The sequence below is a fragment of the Notolepis coatsorum genome, assembly GCF_963971535.1.
Source record: "Notolepis coatsorum genome assembly, chromosome: 8".
Taxonomy (NCBI): domain Eukaryota; kingdom Metazoa; phylum Chordata; class Actinopteri; order Aulopiformes; family Paralepididae; genus Notolepis; species Notolepis coatsorum.
In genome coordinates, this window is record NC_140172.1 from 59,343,549 (window position 1) to 59,359,136 (window position 15,588).

The 15,588-nt window shown below is 42.1% G+C and overlaps 1 protein-coding gene across 1 annotated transcript in view; it reads right to left on the reverse strand.

The window, feature by feature from the left end:
• The window catches only part of chrne (cholinergic receptor, nicotinic, epsilon), a gene marked incomplete at its 3' end in the record, with an annotated part of 90,813 nt that overhangs the window by 43,546 nt on the left and 31,679 nt on the right, over nt 1-15,588 (reverse strand). The window contains exons 5-7 of the mRNA XM_084319675.1: nt 14,373-14,528; nt 11,065-11,165; nt 987-1,187 (exon numbers count right to left, since the gene is read on the reverse strand). Of these exons, the coding sequence (XP_084175801.1) occupies nt 987-1,187; nt 11,065-11,165; nt 14,373-14,528 (458 nt within the window). The remainder of the gene's footprint in view (nt 1-986; nt 1,188-11,064; nt 11,166-14,372; nt 14,529-15,588) is intronic.

Below are 15,588 nucleotides of genomic sequence, written 5' to 3' on the forward strand. Positions count from 1 at the left end.
AGTGCAACACAGTAATTGTGAAACTGTGATCGATTAACGTAATTCACACACTGAAGTTGGAACTGTCTATAGGTTGTGGGGTCCGCACGGACAATTTAGCGTGTGGTACCTTCTGAGTCTAATCGAGTTGATAACATGCAGTGCGGCAATAGTTTTAGCTAACGCTATCATAGCCATCATGATCTGTAATGTCAACTGGACAACGCCAGCCCCGCCTGCCAACGCCATATAGATAGCGAATGTTAACTAACGTTTGCAAACAAAGCCAACGTCATCCAGCCGACACCACAGATCTAGCTATGACAACGTTGGCTAACGCCAACGAAGTTAGAGTAGGGAAACGTTAATGTAGTCAGAGTGTAGGGGGAACGGTAGAGAGAGGCAGCACTTAATTTGCATTGGCAAGAGTTTATCTCATTCTATATCACGGCACGAAAAATAATCAAACCCCCCATCCATTATAAGAGGCCCGTACTCTATTTGAATGCCCTCCACTATTAGAGGATTTACGGTATATATATTTTTATAAATCATTCTTTCCAAAAGCAAAGAGGCCTAGAAGCTTGGCTAGGAACCCTGGCCTCTGTTAGCAGCTACTGACCTTGTGACAGTAGTCCACCTGAGAGGAACCCTGGCCTCTGTGAGCAGCTACTGACCTTGTGACAGTAGTCCACCTGAGAGGAACCCTGGCCTCTGTGAGCAGCTACTGACCTTGTGACAGTAGTCCACCTGAGAGGAACTCTGGCCTCTGTTATCAGCTACTGACCTTGTGACAGTAGTCCACCTGAGAGGAACCCTGGCCTCTGTGAGCAGCTACTGACCTTGTGACAGTAGTCCACCTGAGAGGAACCCTGACCTCTGTGAGCAGCTACTGACCTTGTGACAGTAGTCCACCTGAGAGGAACCCTGACCTCTGTGAGCAGCTACTGACCTTGTGACAGTAGTCCACCTGAGAGGAACCCTGGCCTCTGTGAGCAGCTACTGACCTTGTGCCGGCAGGAAGTAGGCCAACACGACCAGGGATGACATGAGGGAGCACGGCAGGATGATGTTGATGACGTAAAAGAGAGGCTTCCTCTGGATGATTACGTTGTAGGAGACCTCCTGGTACTCCAGGTCATCGGGGGAGTAGCGTGTGTTGATCAGCTTCCTGCCCGGGCGGTGCACGATGGCCCACTCACCGTTCTCTATGGGACAGAACATGGGAGTTATAGGTTATATTACTGAGCAACATGTTCTCATCAGAAAAAGTTAATAAAGTACTAATAGACCAATTAACGGTTATGGTCAAGATAGAAAGTTATGGTTATTTTAATGTAACAGTGTGGTTAGTGTTAGGGTTATGGTTATGGTTAGTTTAAGGTAACAGTGTGGTTATGGTTAGGGTTTGGGTGAGTCTATCAGAAAAGTGTCTTGAGGGGGCGGCTGGGTGGCGCAGCGGACTAAGCGCTCGTCACCAACGCAAGAGACACCGGTATCGAATCCGGCTGTCAGTGTTGCCTCCGGCCGTCATACTGGCTCAATTGGCAGAGTCAGCGGGAGGGAAGCCGGTGGGGTGGTATTCTGGTCGTTGTAAACAGCGACTCCTACAGGTTGGTCAGGGCGCCTGCACAGCAAAGAAGGGAAATGTTGATGGTAGTGTGATCTCCCACACTTCACCAATGAGAGTCCGCGCTGGCAGGTGAAAAGAGGTTGCTGGCTGTCTCCTATGTGACGGAGGAAGCATCTGATAGACTTCAGGACTCCCTAGACCGACCAGTGGGGGGCACATGTGAGCAACGACCAGGAAGGGGAGGGGGGAATTGGCATAACGACTAAATTGGGATGGGAGAAAATCAGAGAAAAAGTGGATCAAAAGTGTCTTGAGGTAAAGGCACTTGCTTCCCATACGAGCGTCCTGGGTTCGTTCCCCAGCAGGGGAACTAAAATGTTTTCTGAAAATATTAAAAGTAAAATAATTTAATATGTAATATGTACTTGTTATTTGTAAATATGTAAATATGTCAATATATTACATATTTGTAATCTGTACACATTGTACATTTTCGTAAATACATTGATATATCACTTATGGCTATAACAAAGTGTACAATATGTACCTTTTTCCTGTGGTCGATAAGTACTTTATTTACATATTTTAAGCTGCACTGAGGCACGAGCAATCTGAGCGCTTCAGGTGTTCTAACGAGCAAACCTGTGACTGACTTCGTTCACACATCAGGCCTCAGTAAGTCAGGTGCACGACTGAAAATGCCTACATGTTGCAAAAACTAGAAGTACTTTAGAATTCTCCAACTTTGGCTGCTACATATTCCGTTAGTCTGACATATTGGACCCAGTGGGGGGTACATCATGCGTGGGCTTTCGTTGGTCTGATCTGTCCGGTGAGTTGTTAGAACTGTGATTCAACGTGTCGCATCTATGGTTGAAATGTTGGATGCACAGATCTTAGAATAACTCAAATCAGTTTGGAAACACATTGCTCTTGACCTTTTGTTTATAATTCCTTTTTATTTTTTTTTAACGTTTTTTTTTAATGTTTTTTTATTTGTTGTTATGATTGTTTGGTTTGACGGAACAAGATACCGTGATTTGTTTGGAGGAAATGGAGAATTACATGTTCAAAAATAAACTTTTCATTCATTCATTCAATGTCATGAGCCAGCTTCACCTGACCCTTGTAAATGTATAACATTGGTTAAAACAGAGGTAAAATATAGCCAGGGTACCGATCTAATTCACTTTGCTGCCAGGGAACTATGTAGATTCACCAACTCTAATGTGTAGACTATATATCGCTCGACCAGATGGGAAATGTCGGTGGAAAATGTCTACTGCAGTGGCGAAGGCCAACCGTGCATCATGACATGGTGTTTGCACATGACACACACAGTGTTTACACATGACAGTGTTTGCACATTATCAGACAAGGATATATATAAAGAGCACAATACAGCAGCTATAACTGCCTCTATGTTTCAAAATCATCTGTTTATCAATTATCCTGCTATCTTACCATATCAGTTATAAAGAATAACAAACTAGTTCTAAACATATCAAAGACAAGTAGCATCATTTTCGGTTCAAACCATACTCTAAGAACGAACCCAGTCTTGAAACTTTTGATAAGTGATGTGGTAATTAATCAAGTCCAGGAGACTAAACTCCTAGGGGTAACATTAGACAGTAAATTGTCATGGTCACACCATATAAACAATATAGTAGTGAAAATGGGAAGAGGGATTTCTGTTGTTAAAAGATGTGCTCATTTGTTACCACTAAATTCTATCAAACAGGTAATTCAAGCTCTGGTTTTGTCAAATCTTGACTATTGTCCTGCAGTATGGTCGAATGTAACGACGAATAAACTGAAAAAATTACAAATGGTACAAAACAAAGCAGCACGTATAGCGCTTCGCTGTGAGTACAGAACTAATGTTGCAGCGATGCACAGTTGTTTAACTTGGTTACTTGTCAAACATAAATTACTCTACTCACTCCTTGTATTCACTAGGAATATTCTTGTTACAAAGATCCCCTCAATTTTATATAACAATTTATCAATAAGTCTTGACAGACACAACCATTCCACCAGACATGCTTCTGCACGAGGTTTTACACTTCCAAAAGTGAGGTCGAATGCAATGAAGCGAACTGTCATGTTCCGTGGTATGCAGGAATGGAACTCTCTTCCCAGACATGTTAAGCAGGAGAATAGTAAATGTCGTTTCAAAATCGTGGTAAAACAACATTTTCAACCAAAGAAATTGACATTCCCTAATAGATAGTGTGTACGTAAATGAAAATGTATGTGTCTGATAAAGAGATAGGTATATATGGATGAAAAGGCATGTGTCTGATAGGGATATATTATTAAAATATTGTATAATTGGCTGATATGGACATAGATAATGTATGTAAAAGCTAAATAGTATATTATGCTGTATTGTATTATGAATTAATTATGAGTAGGTATTATTGTATTGTATTATGAATTCATTCATAAGGAGTATATATTTTTATATTGTATTATGAATTTGATTAGGGTTTTTATTGTTGTTTTAATTGTCTGTATGACATGTAAATGTTGTGAGTGTATAAGGGTTTTTATTGTTGTTTTAATTGTCTGTATGACATGTAAATGTTATGAGTGTATAAGGGTTTTTATTGTTGTTTTAATTGTCTGTATGACATGTAAATGTTGTGAGTGTATAAGTCTGTAACTGTATTTTATGTGTTATGGACCCCAGGAAGAATAGCCCCAGCACTGCTGTGGCTAATGGGGATCCAAATAAACTTAAACTTAAACTTATACACAGAACACAAACGCATCTAATAACTCATACATCCCACGATTTTGTTTTTGTACATGGAATTCACAAGTTACAGCACATTGAGTCTCATTCTCCAATATTTTCCAAAGACTTCTCTTAGGGCAACCATCTTGGAACCGACTGAGACAGAATCGACGATAAGTTCACTCTGATTCCCCAATGCGTGGGGAAGATGTCTTAAGTGGCTCAAACGATCACAGCTGTGATGCCGGCGTTGAGGAATGTCACCATTCTGAAACGTGAACGTGCGTCCCCGCCCAGGTCATTTGCATACAAACCACGCCTCTGAAGCTCCTTATAAGGCAGCCAATAGGGAGGTGTAGTGGTACGTCATTTTTGTTTTTTCCTGTTCCACCCTCTGTTCCACTCAGAGCATGTGAGCGGATCGGTGCAGGCGAGAAATCCGTTCTGCTCCGCTAATCGCTCATGTTGACCCCGCCCCCAAGTCGCTCACCGCTCACCTTCATTTACGAATCAAGAGCTCCCACTCCACATCGCTCCACAGCTCGCTCGGCAGAATATATTTTTTTGGAGCATGATGTAAATTAGCTTGATTTGACCAAACTACAAAAGTCTACACCCCCTGGGCCCCTTAACAATTGTTTGTATTGAGCCGTATTGTAATTGTACCCATTCTGCAATGTTAAATAACGTAATATCCATTCAACTAGCTCTACTAAGCGATGGTAGCTAGCCTAGCCACAATGCTATGGTCGCTGCCATTCACGTTAGCATGTAAGCTAACAACAACAACAATGGTGGAATATACTTTGGTCTAGCAGGATGTGAGTGACGGTTCACTCATTGGTTGAAAATGGCCTTCATGTTTGTACATCGCCACCTGTTGCTTTGGCATTGTACTACATGTATATTACATCAGTGTTAAACCACTGTGAGCGGCCCGGAGTGGATTGGAGCGGAGGAGAACTCTCGCTCCGGAAGTCGCGCCGACCCATTTTAAAACCCACTCCGCCGCTCACTTCAAAACCACCCGCTCCGCTCCCCGCTCCACTCCCCGCTCCGCTCCCCGCGCCGCTCACGCGCCGCTCACATGCTCTGGTTCCACTTAAAGGTGACATGCATTATAAATGTCATTTTTCAGTCTCTAGCATTGTATTATAGTAATAGGAGTTAGTATCAATGTGTTTTTGTGTCTAAATACCATATTGGCGGATTGCTCTGATTCAGCTCAGACCATTTCCTGCTAGATTTAATTAGGTCATCCTGATTTGAGGCATATCGTGACGTCGCCCTGGCGCTGGAGCGGACAGTGATGCGATTGGCTCTGTGGTTGTAGCGCACCAAAGGTTTGACAGAGCGAGCGAGCGAGAGAGAGAGAGAGAATCAGATAGACCCGCGGTGGTGGACTTCCTCGAAGTCAGGAAGTTCACCACCGCGCCGCGCCACAGCCCATGCTCCCGAACCGAGAGAGAACTGTGTAAACACTCTGCGTGTCTCCCGGGAGAGGGAGCCGGGAGGCAGAGTGTTTACACAGTTCTCTCTCTCTCTCTCTCTCTCTCTCTCTCTCTCTCTCTCTCTCTCTCTCTCTCTCTCTCTCTCTCTCTCTCTCTCTCTCTTGGAATTACAGAAGTGTTGCATCAAGCCATTTATGTCATACCAGATCTACAAATATACAGTACTGTTTATGTGTCCACAAGGAGTCTAAAAAACGAGTAGATTGATTTGAGGGTGAAGGAAATCAATCTATCAATGATCAAAATGGCTACATCTTGTTTACTATAAACTGTTTTCAATTCACCTGGAAGGACGGGAACATGCAGTATGGGCGGAGCTATTTGGTGGGTGGCTGTCACTCAAAGCATTCTGCTAGTATGGGTGGAGCCAAGCCAATAACAGCCTGAAATCCTGAGGCTGGAAAATGATGCTTTTGAGTACTCCATTAGAAATATAAAACAATGATTTATTTTGGAATAAACCTTACAGATGTCTTCCATAGACTCACAGGAATTGTGTAAAGTTGCCCAAATAGTGCTAGGAATAGCAATGCATGTCCCCTTTCCACTTAATGTATTTCCCCATTGACCATTTCTAAATCGGCTCATTTTAGATAAATAAAGCATTAACGTTGGCATGGTGTACCTTTCTGTGCGTATTTATCCACAATCTATAGCTCAACATGAAAATATTCGCAATTAATCGTAAAGGTAGCAAAATAACAATGTTTATGTTTTCGTTCGCTGGGAAACTATACTGCTATTTGGCGCTGCTGACTGACGTCACCACAGCGTAGCCTCCTGCCTGTAGTCACAGAACTAGGATTACATTCCATAATCTTAACAATTCGTACAATGGGAAAATAACTGACCCTGAATCTGTGGCTAGTATCTGTTTCACCCAACACGAGTGCTCCGGTGATCATAGCCATTTATCTCTAAAGCTAACCACTATTTGTAAAAGCCACAACCACGTTACCATATTTGTATTTATAATTTAAATCGTATAACGTTATTTCGCTGCATATTAAATCACTGTAAATACTAATGTAAATCATTGTTTCGTTGTACATATTGTGTATAGTTTATAACGTTATTGTTTTTTACATGACGTTAGTAGCTAGCTAGCTTGCTAGCCGGCATTCCCGAAACTCCTAACATGCCCCGATTTAGAATGGTTCTCTCCTCTTTGTATACCTTTGTCCTCACAAACAAAGTATTCTGCCAGGGAACTTATGGACACGACAGTAGTAGTAGTTATAAGGTTTTTGAGCTTGTAACGTTAACGTTAGTTAGCTATCGTGGTATCAACGGGCCGTGACGTGTAGCTAGCTAGCTTGCTAGCCGGCATGATGTGTGTGCAGTGCTTGCCCCACAGGTCTGAGAAGAGGACCTGCACATTTTACTCGTTCCCGAAACTCCTCTACATGCCCCAATTTAAAATGGTTCACGACAGTAAACATTGCTAATGTCTAGTACGTTTAGCTAGGTAATCTTAACGTTAGCTAGCTAGCTAGCTTGATATCAGCTTGCCGTGACGTTGTTTGGCGACAGCCTAACAGGCTGCCTACTGGCTACTGAACAACAGGCTGCCTACTGGTAAATGTAGTTCTTTTTTTACGACAAATTAAAAACCTTATAACTACCTTTATTTCAACCAAAAATGCTTAAACAATAATGTTAGTGGTAGAAGGGAACTCATTTTGTGCAAAAATGGAAAGCTTGCCAATGTTCATGTGGCAGAATTGTTACAATAGCCGATAATCCATTTTCCCAATGATAAATCCCTATACGGGTGGAACAACCAGTGACGTCAGACTACACCTCCCTATAGGGCATTGTGCAAATTAAATCGTAAAAAGTCAATAGTTAGACACACCTGTCCAGCTCATTAGAATGCAACTGCTGATGCAGCCGTGTGAAAATGGTGGCCGATATGCGGAAGCGCTTTGCGACAGATCAAAATGAGATTAGATTAATGTATTATCATCATATATAATACAGCTCGTGGTGCACCTGCCGCAGAGCGCACACACACACACACGCGCGCGCAGTACTGTATAGCCTACGTGCGTAATGAATGAACACAGTATAGGCTTATATTATTCTAATGACTTGTTTTATTAGGAGAGCAGCACAGATACTGTGCTGTCCACCATGCAGCCCGCTCATGGTACGCCCGACTCTGGCGGCCTTAATGTGTACTGTACTTACTGTACGTATAGGGCAGAGCATATATATAGTATCTACTAAATCCTAATGAAACAAGTAATTAGAATAATATAAGCCTACTGTTCATTCATTAGACACGTAGGCTATACTGTGTGCCTGTGTGGCGCACACAACAAGACTTTAATGGAATATTAATGCAGTCAATTTCCACGCGATTAGCTTTAGTTCTTATTTATTTATTCATCCACTGTCATTTGCAGTGTTGGTGTAGTAGGCTACATAGTGTATTTCAATATCTGTTTTATTGATTAATGATATATTTGAAGGAATGCAGGTTATAGCTATATCAAACAAATGTCTGTCCCGTTGTACCAATCCATGGGATATATTGCATGTTGGCTATAACCTGCATTCTTTCAAATGTATAATTAATCAATAAAACAGATATGTAACAAATAAGAAATACAAATTCCACAGAAGGCATTAAATAATTATAATTTTCAATCATTTCACAATAATTGCATAATTGTGTTTGAATATCTGAGTAATTAAAGTAATTATACATTTGTCCAAAATAGCTGGTTCAGATATGGTTAATCCAGCTGCCCTGTGATCAGATGAATCCATATTATTTATTTTTCCAACATCAAATGTGTAATTTTTTATCGTACAAATATTGTCATATTTATTGAAATTATGATTAATTAATTAATTCCAAGGAGGCCTGTAGGGTTGACATGAAGGAATCACTATATGATTCCTCCCAAATAAAGCCATTAAGAACACGGAGCACACAGTCTGTCAAGTTAAAGTGCAACCTCCACGTTGTATTTTTGTTCAATAAACAATGTGGACTAGGCCAACAGTGACTTTCATGAAGAATTGTAAAAAAAAGTATTGAAATTGACCCAGTTTTAGCGTTTTTATCAAAACATTTTGTCTGCCCAACACAATCAACATGCACTTGCATATTTTAATCAATGGTTTATAACGTGCACGTGTAATGTCGTCACAACAGGTATTGGTCACCAGGGGTATCACCAGGGGGCGCTGAGAGTCACACAGCTAGTGGCAGGCAGAGAGCTTGCTACCATAGATATATGCTTGCTACTACTAGCCGAATGGAAATGTATCTGTTTCACCTCACTATTGCTCCGTGATTATAGCCATCCATCCATCTCTAAAGCTAACCACGTTACCATATTTGTAATAATGTAAATCATTGTGTCGTTGTACACATTGTGTTTATAACGTTAGTAGATAACATAGCTTAGCTTGGTAGCTATTGTGCTAACAACATATCCCGACATCCGGCTCGCTGGCCGGCATGAACGGCCGACCCAAAATGGTTCTCTCCTCTCTGTACACCCCGACCCGACCCCACGGGTGCCCTGCCGGGGGGCCCATGGACGCGACGGCGGCGGCAGCCGCAGGGCGCCCGAGCCCGCAAAGGCTAGTGTTACACGATAGCTATGAGCTAACTAGCGCTGCGGGCTCCGGCGCCCTGCGGCCGCCGCTGTTGTCGAGTCCACAAGCTTCACTCGGTGCATCAGTCACGAAAGGGGCTATGATGAGCTTGGCAAGCCAGAGTAAAACACAGTTTTCAATCAATCAATAACAACATTAACCAGACTCTCGTTGTGTCTATTATGCTAACGCTAACGTTACCTCATTGTGTCTATTCTACACAGATAGCCTCTCGTGTCTATCTGCTAACGTTAGCATTAGGCTAACTAACGTTACGTCCCTAACCCCCAACAACAAGCGTAACTAATCAGCGATCTTTTTGTCAGACTAAACTCTCCGCTCGGTGGCAAATTGTGTTGATGTCGGTTTTGTTTCATCAATAAATGAGGCAGAATACACAGTGACTGTATCCTTTTTTATTGCACTCGTTTCTTGCTGCAAACACACAAAAGATATCCTACGCGAGACATTAAAGATGGCGGCGCGGACATTCTGTTTTCGTTCAGACTCCCCAAACAGTGACGTCACGCGTCTCTCTTCTGACCAATCAGTGGTCTGCAGTTTTTCACGTGTCATTTCTGGAGCTCTCATGCTGATCACCAGCAGCCCCGCCTCCCCACACGGAGACAAACTGAGTACTTTATTTTAGTGGAAAAGCAACATTAGATTCGGCTCATTAATATGCAAGCCACACCTGTTGTGACGTCGGCGTTTTGATAAGCTTTTTTGATTCGCGCGTGCATGTTATTCGTGCGTGGACCTTTTTAACTCTTTCAGAGTGGCATTTCCGGTGTCAAATGGAAATAAATAAATAATGAAATTATATACCAATGATGTAAACTACCCATAATTGATCAGTAGGGTTTAACCTAGAGGTTGGCCTTTAAGTGTGCTCCTCAGCACTCCTGCTCTCAGCCATGGCCGAATCCAATCTTAGGGACGTTTGGGGAATCTCTCTACCGGCCCTAATATGTCTCAAATCAGCCTGAGAGCAAATTTCTTGTCGTAAATCCATTGGAGAATGAGACCTATTGTTAGGAGTCACCAGGCAGGGTGCTCAACCACGGATCACAAAAAAAAACTTCAGCTACTGTTGTTGCTCCATCGCCTTGTTCTGCTTTTCTCACAGCTACAGTACACAGTGAAAAGTTACATAACTAAGTATTCTTGATCAAATATCAGTTCAACCCATATTCTGATTGCATTACACAAAATGCACATTGATTATAATACTTCTGATTAAACATCATATTGACAGCTGGTTAATTTTAATTTACACATGTACAGATGTCCCGGGTTATGCATGTAATATATATCACAGTTACCAAACATTTACTGTAACACACACACACACACACACACACACACACACACACACACACACACACACACACACACACACACACACACACACACACACACACACACACACACACACACACACACACACACACACACACACACACACACACACACACACACACCCATGAAATGTTTATTTATGTCCACATAAACAGAAGTACAAGGAAGCCTCATACAAAGGACATAAACAATGCGAGTGCAATCAGAAAATCATGAAGACACAGGACACACACACAGGGATTGTGTGCTGGAGTGAGTGGACAACATGCATGTACCTGTGAAGGCCTCAGGGTCAATGTCCACCCACTCAATGGTCGTTCCTTTTTCGTCAACAGCCAAGAAGAGGCTCACTTCATTGGCGCTATACGTCTGGGACCTGGGGTGGAAAAGGATAAGGTGACATGTTGAGAAGAAGAGGTTCACTTCATTGGAGCTGTATGTCTGGGACCTGGGGTGGAAAAGGATAAGGTGACATGTTGAGAAGAGGTTCACTTCATTGGCGCTATATGTCTGGGACCTAGGGTGGAACCAGTGGTGGCCTTAAGCATCTGGGGGCCCATCTCAAGAGTTAATGTTCATAAAACATAAAACACAAAAGAGATGTACTTCAACTTAAATACATTATGTGCACTCTCAGCATCATGGACAGCTCAATATAGAAATAATCCAAATAATTCCCTTAATTCCCTTAAAAAAACTGAAACAATTACACTTTTGCTTTGGAATGAGGAGAAGCCTCTCCCTTCTCGGCAACTACTAGCACTATGTGTTATGTATCAGCACTACTAGTCTGCGTTGAATAGCACTGTGTGTTATGTATCAGCTGACGTAAAACAGCTTAAACAATTCCCTCCAATTAAATTAACAACAAAAGCAATGCCATGTTTTGTTTAGGAATGAAAAGCGTCTGAAGCTAGTTGCGCTTCCAGCTCTTTCAGGACCATGGACAGCTCATGTCTCAAGTCTCCTCCTCTTGTCTCTCGCTCTACTTTTCACTCTATAATGCCTGGCGTGAGCTGTCCATGGTGCTGAACGAGTGAGAAGCGGGGGAATTGTTTAAGTTCCTTCAATTCTGGCATGTCAGTTGAGGGTGAAACATATAGCTAAGGCCGCCACTGGGTGGAAAACGGCAGATGATGATGACGTGGAGTGGATTTTTATATAATACCATTTTTCAGTAATCTCCTTGTTTTAAATATTGTACTCAAACTAGGCTTAAAAGCCTGTATACTAGAACTGTATACATCAATGAGAGACATGAACAGAAAACCAAGACAGTTATGTATAGAGCTACGTTGGAACTTGTTGCCTTAATATAAAGAATGCCAGTTCCAAGTACCTTTTTAGAAAGCTACAGAAAAACAGGATGTTGAATAGTGTGGACATTTGTACCTTGTTCTGCGTGTTTTGTTCTGTTATTATGTTTCTGATCTAACTGTGTTTTGTAGTAGTTTGCTAGGGGTTGTGTTATGTTGTTAAAGGGGAACTATCTTATAAATGGCCTTTTTGAGTGTTTAGCATTGTTTCCTAGCTATGTGAACTTATATTAATATGATCTATGTCTCAAAATTCTCATATTGGCGCATTCTTCCAATTCTCCTCTCACAATATTCACCCTCACTGAACTGAGTCGTTTGAAAATGTGCCTATATGTGATGTCATATAGTCACTGCTGCATGTTAATGTTCAGCAGGCGGCGCAGGCCACACAGTGGTTTAGGTGGCACCTGCAGCTGCGGCTGCAAAACAGCTCGAAATCTTGAGGTAGAAAAATGCTGTTTTTGAGGACTTGATTAGAAATACAAAACAATGAATAAAAAAAATATATATATTACAGAGGTGTTCCATAGACTCACAGGAATTGTGTAAAAGTGCCCAAATAGTGAAAGAAATAGTAAAATAGTTCCCCTTTAATACAAGTTTTTTTGTATTTATTTATTTATTTATTTATTTATTTATTTATTTATTTATTTATTTATTTATTTATTTATTTATTTATTTATTTATTTATTTATTTATTTATTTATTTATTTATTTATTTATTTATTTATTTATTTATTTATGTCTTGGTTGGGAGCTTGTGTGTGTGTGTGTGTGTGTGTGTGTGTGTGTGTGGGGGGGGGGGTGATCCTGTGTTTTCTTTTCTTTCTTTAAGATTTCTTTTAAGTTTAGCTGTGAATTGATTCACTGTTTTATGTTGTTTAGTTTTGTTGTTTTTATTACGTGTGGACCCCAGGAGGATTAGCTACCACTGTTATGATAGCTAACAGGGATCCAAATGAACAAATAAACAAATAAATACATTTTCAGGAGGAAGTCCCACAGCTCATTTGCACGTCATGTTTTTCATCAAAATATTGGTTTTGGGCTGGGTTAAAAAAAACGATTTATTTTTATCTATTTAACTAAAAGAATGTCTGGACTTTCCACAGGATTTTGTTCCAGGTATGGACTTTCGTATGCCAACCTGTGTAACTTAGAAGGGAATTTGACACTTGACATTCAATGGAATACAGCTTGCTGTTGATTGTGTAATTCTATTGTTGAGCCTTCCCCAAGGGGATCAATAAAGGAATACCTTATCTTATCTTATCTTAGGTGTTGTGGGCCTAACGTGACGAAACACCAGTGAGATCACCATTAGGGGCCATGTGGTAGGATATGTAGCATCTATCTATCTACACGGTGGGTTGTGGTGCCATTAAGGGCCATATGGTACTGTAGGATATGTAGCATTGTCAATACCTGCATGTTAGACTTTCTTTTATTTTGCAATGGGAGTGGCAATGGGGGTGGGTTTCTTCATTAAATGCGTATCATTTTCATTAAGGCACAAGTATCTTCTGTTTTATTATAAATACTTGATAGTAAGAGTTGGTAAATAATAATGGTATTGTTAGATAACTACCATTCATCTCTTTCCAACAGTATATGAAACTGAACATGTGTCTTTGTGGCTGAAAAGGAAAAGAGCCACACTAGTGTTTTGCTGACTGGGCCGCGTCAATTCTTATCCTAACGGATGCATGCTTCCGCGTTCGCGTTTTGCGCTCTGATTGGCCACTGACGTTTCTGGTCGCGCCAATCGTGTGACGGCAAGTTCTTTCGCCGGTTAACCTTAGGCACTCTTTCGAAGTTGGTTAAGGTTAGAGTTTGTCTTAGAGCAGGGCGATAGAACGCCAGCCCTGATTCCAAACTCTAACCTTAACCAACTTCGAAAGAGTCGCCTAAGCTTAACCAGTGATAAACTAGGCGTTAGGTAGTTTGCTGCTGGTCGAGGCGGAAATGGGCGCGTCACGCGATTGGGCGCACATGTCACATGACCAGAAACATCAGTGGCCAATCAGATCGCACCAGAAACGGCAGTGGCCAATCAGATTCGCAAAACACGAACGCGGAAGCATAAATCTGTTAGGATAAGAATAGACGCGACTGGGCCTCGTCTTCCAGGGCCTTCCTGCCCACTAGGCAGATCAAGCCCTGTGCCTCGGGCCACACCTTCCTCAAAACTGTCTTGGTTTGTACCAATATTGTTGTTATTATTGGGAATATAATATGAATATCCAAATTAATTTGTGTCTTACCTGAATACTAGGGTGCAGTTCTGAAAATCAAATGGGAAGTAGGTGATCTCGATGGCACAAGTGCTGCGATAGATGGCAGGTGGCAGCCAATACATCGACCCGTCGCTGGAGATCAACACGTTGGCATAGTATGCCACGCCAAAATTCCCGTCAATGCTGCAGAAGAGAGAGAGGTGATGAGAGATGTCTTATGACACTTAACCCCTAATTACTCCAGATGAGCAGGTTGGCACCTTGCATGGTTGCCTCCGCCATCGGTGCGTGAATGTGTGAGTGAATGGGTGAATGTGAAGAACAAAATTGTAAAGCGCTTTGGATAAAAGCGCTATATAAAAAAATAGACAATACAAATGACTTTGACTCAACAATGGGTCAAGGTAATGTGGGGCATCCAGGTGGCTCACCACACTAAGATACATACCATGTAATCGCAACATCCTGGGTTTGAATTCATCCTGACACCTTTGTTGCATGTCACCCCCCTTTTATCTGTGATGATACAGGTATGATACGCATACCTGTGGGGTGCCCGAGGGGTCGATACTGGGCCCCATCCTTTTTTTATTATATATGTTGCCCTTAGGCTCAATCATTGCGAAGCACAACATGTCCTTCCACTGCTTTGCCGATGATGTGCAGATCTATTTACCCCTAAAAGCAAAAGGCAAGGTTACACTACACTACAGCCACTGCTAGATTGCCTGGCTGACATAAAAATATGGCGAAGGCCGGGAGGTTGCGACCCCCTCTGCGTGCCCCCCTGTCTCCGGAGGTCTCGTAGTGGTGACCGGAGTGCCGGATGTCCCGCGATGATGTCGGGGAGTTCGTGACCCTCTCTGCGCCGCCCCTATCTCCCTGTCTCCGGCTGTCCCTGAGCAACGACCGGAGTGTTAAATGTCCCTTGACTAAGACGGGGAGGACGTGACCCTCTTTGCGCCGCCCCTGTGCCTCAAATAGATTGCTATCAGCTCTATCTTTAATCTTTCAAAATGTTCAGTTGCTATCGCTATTAGCTCTATCTTTAATTTTTCAAAATGTACAGTTGCTATTGCATGCACTCATCTGTGTTCCAATACACACATGAGTGCATGCTTACCAACTGTCTGTCTGCAACACTACTATCACCAACATCTAAGAAGGGAGATCCCCCCTTGAATGGCCCTTCTAAGGTTTCTCTCCTCAACACTGCCTGTGGAGCTTTTTTTCCCTATTGTTA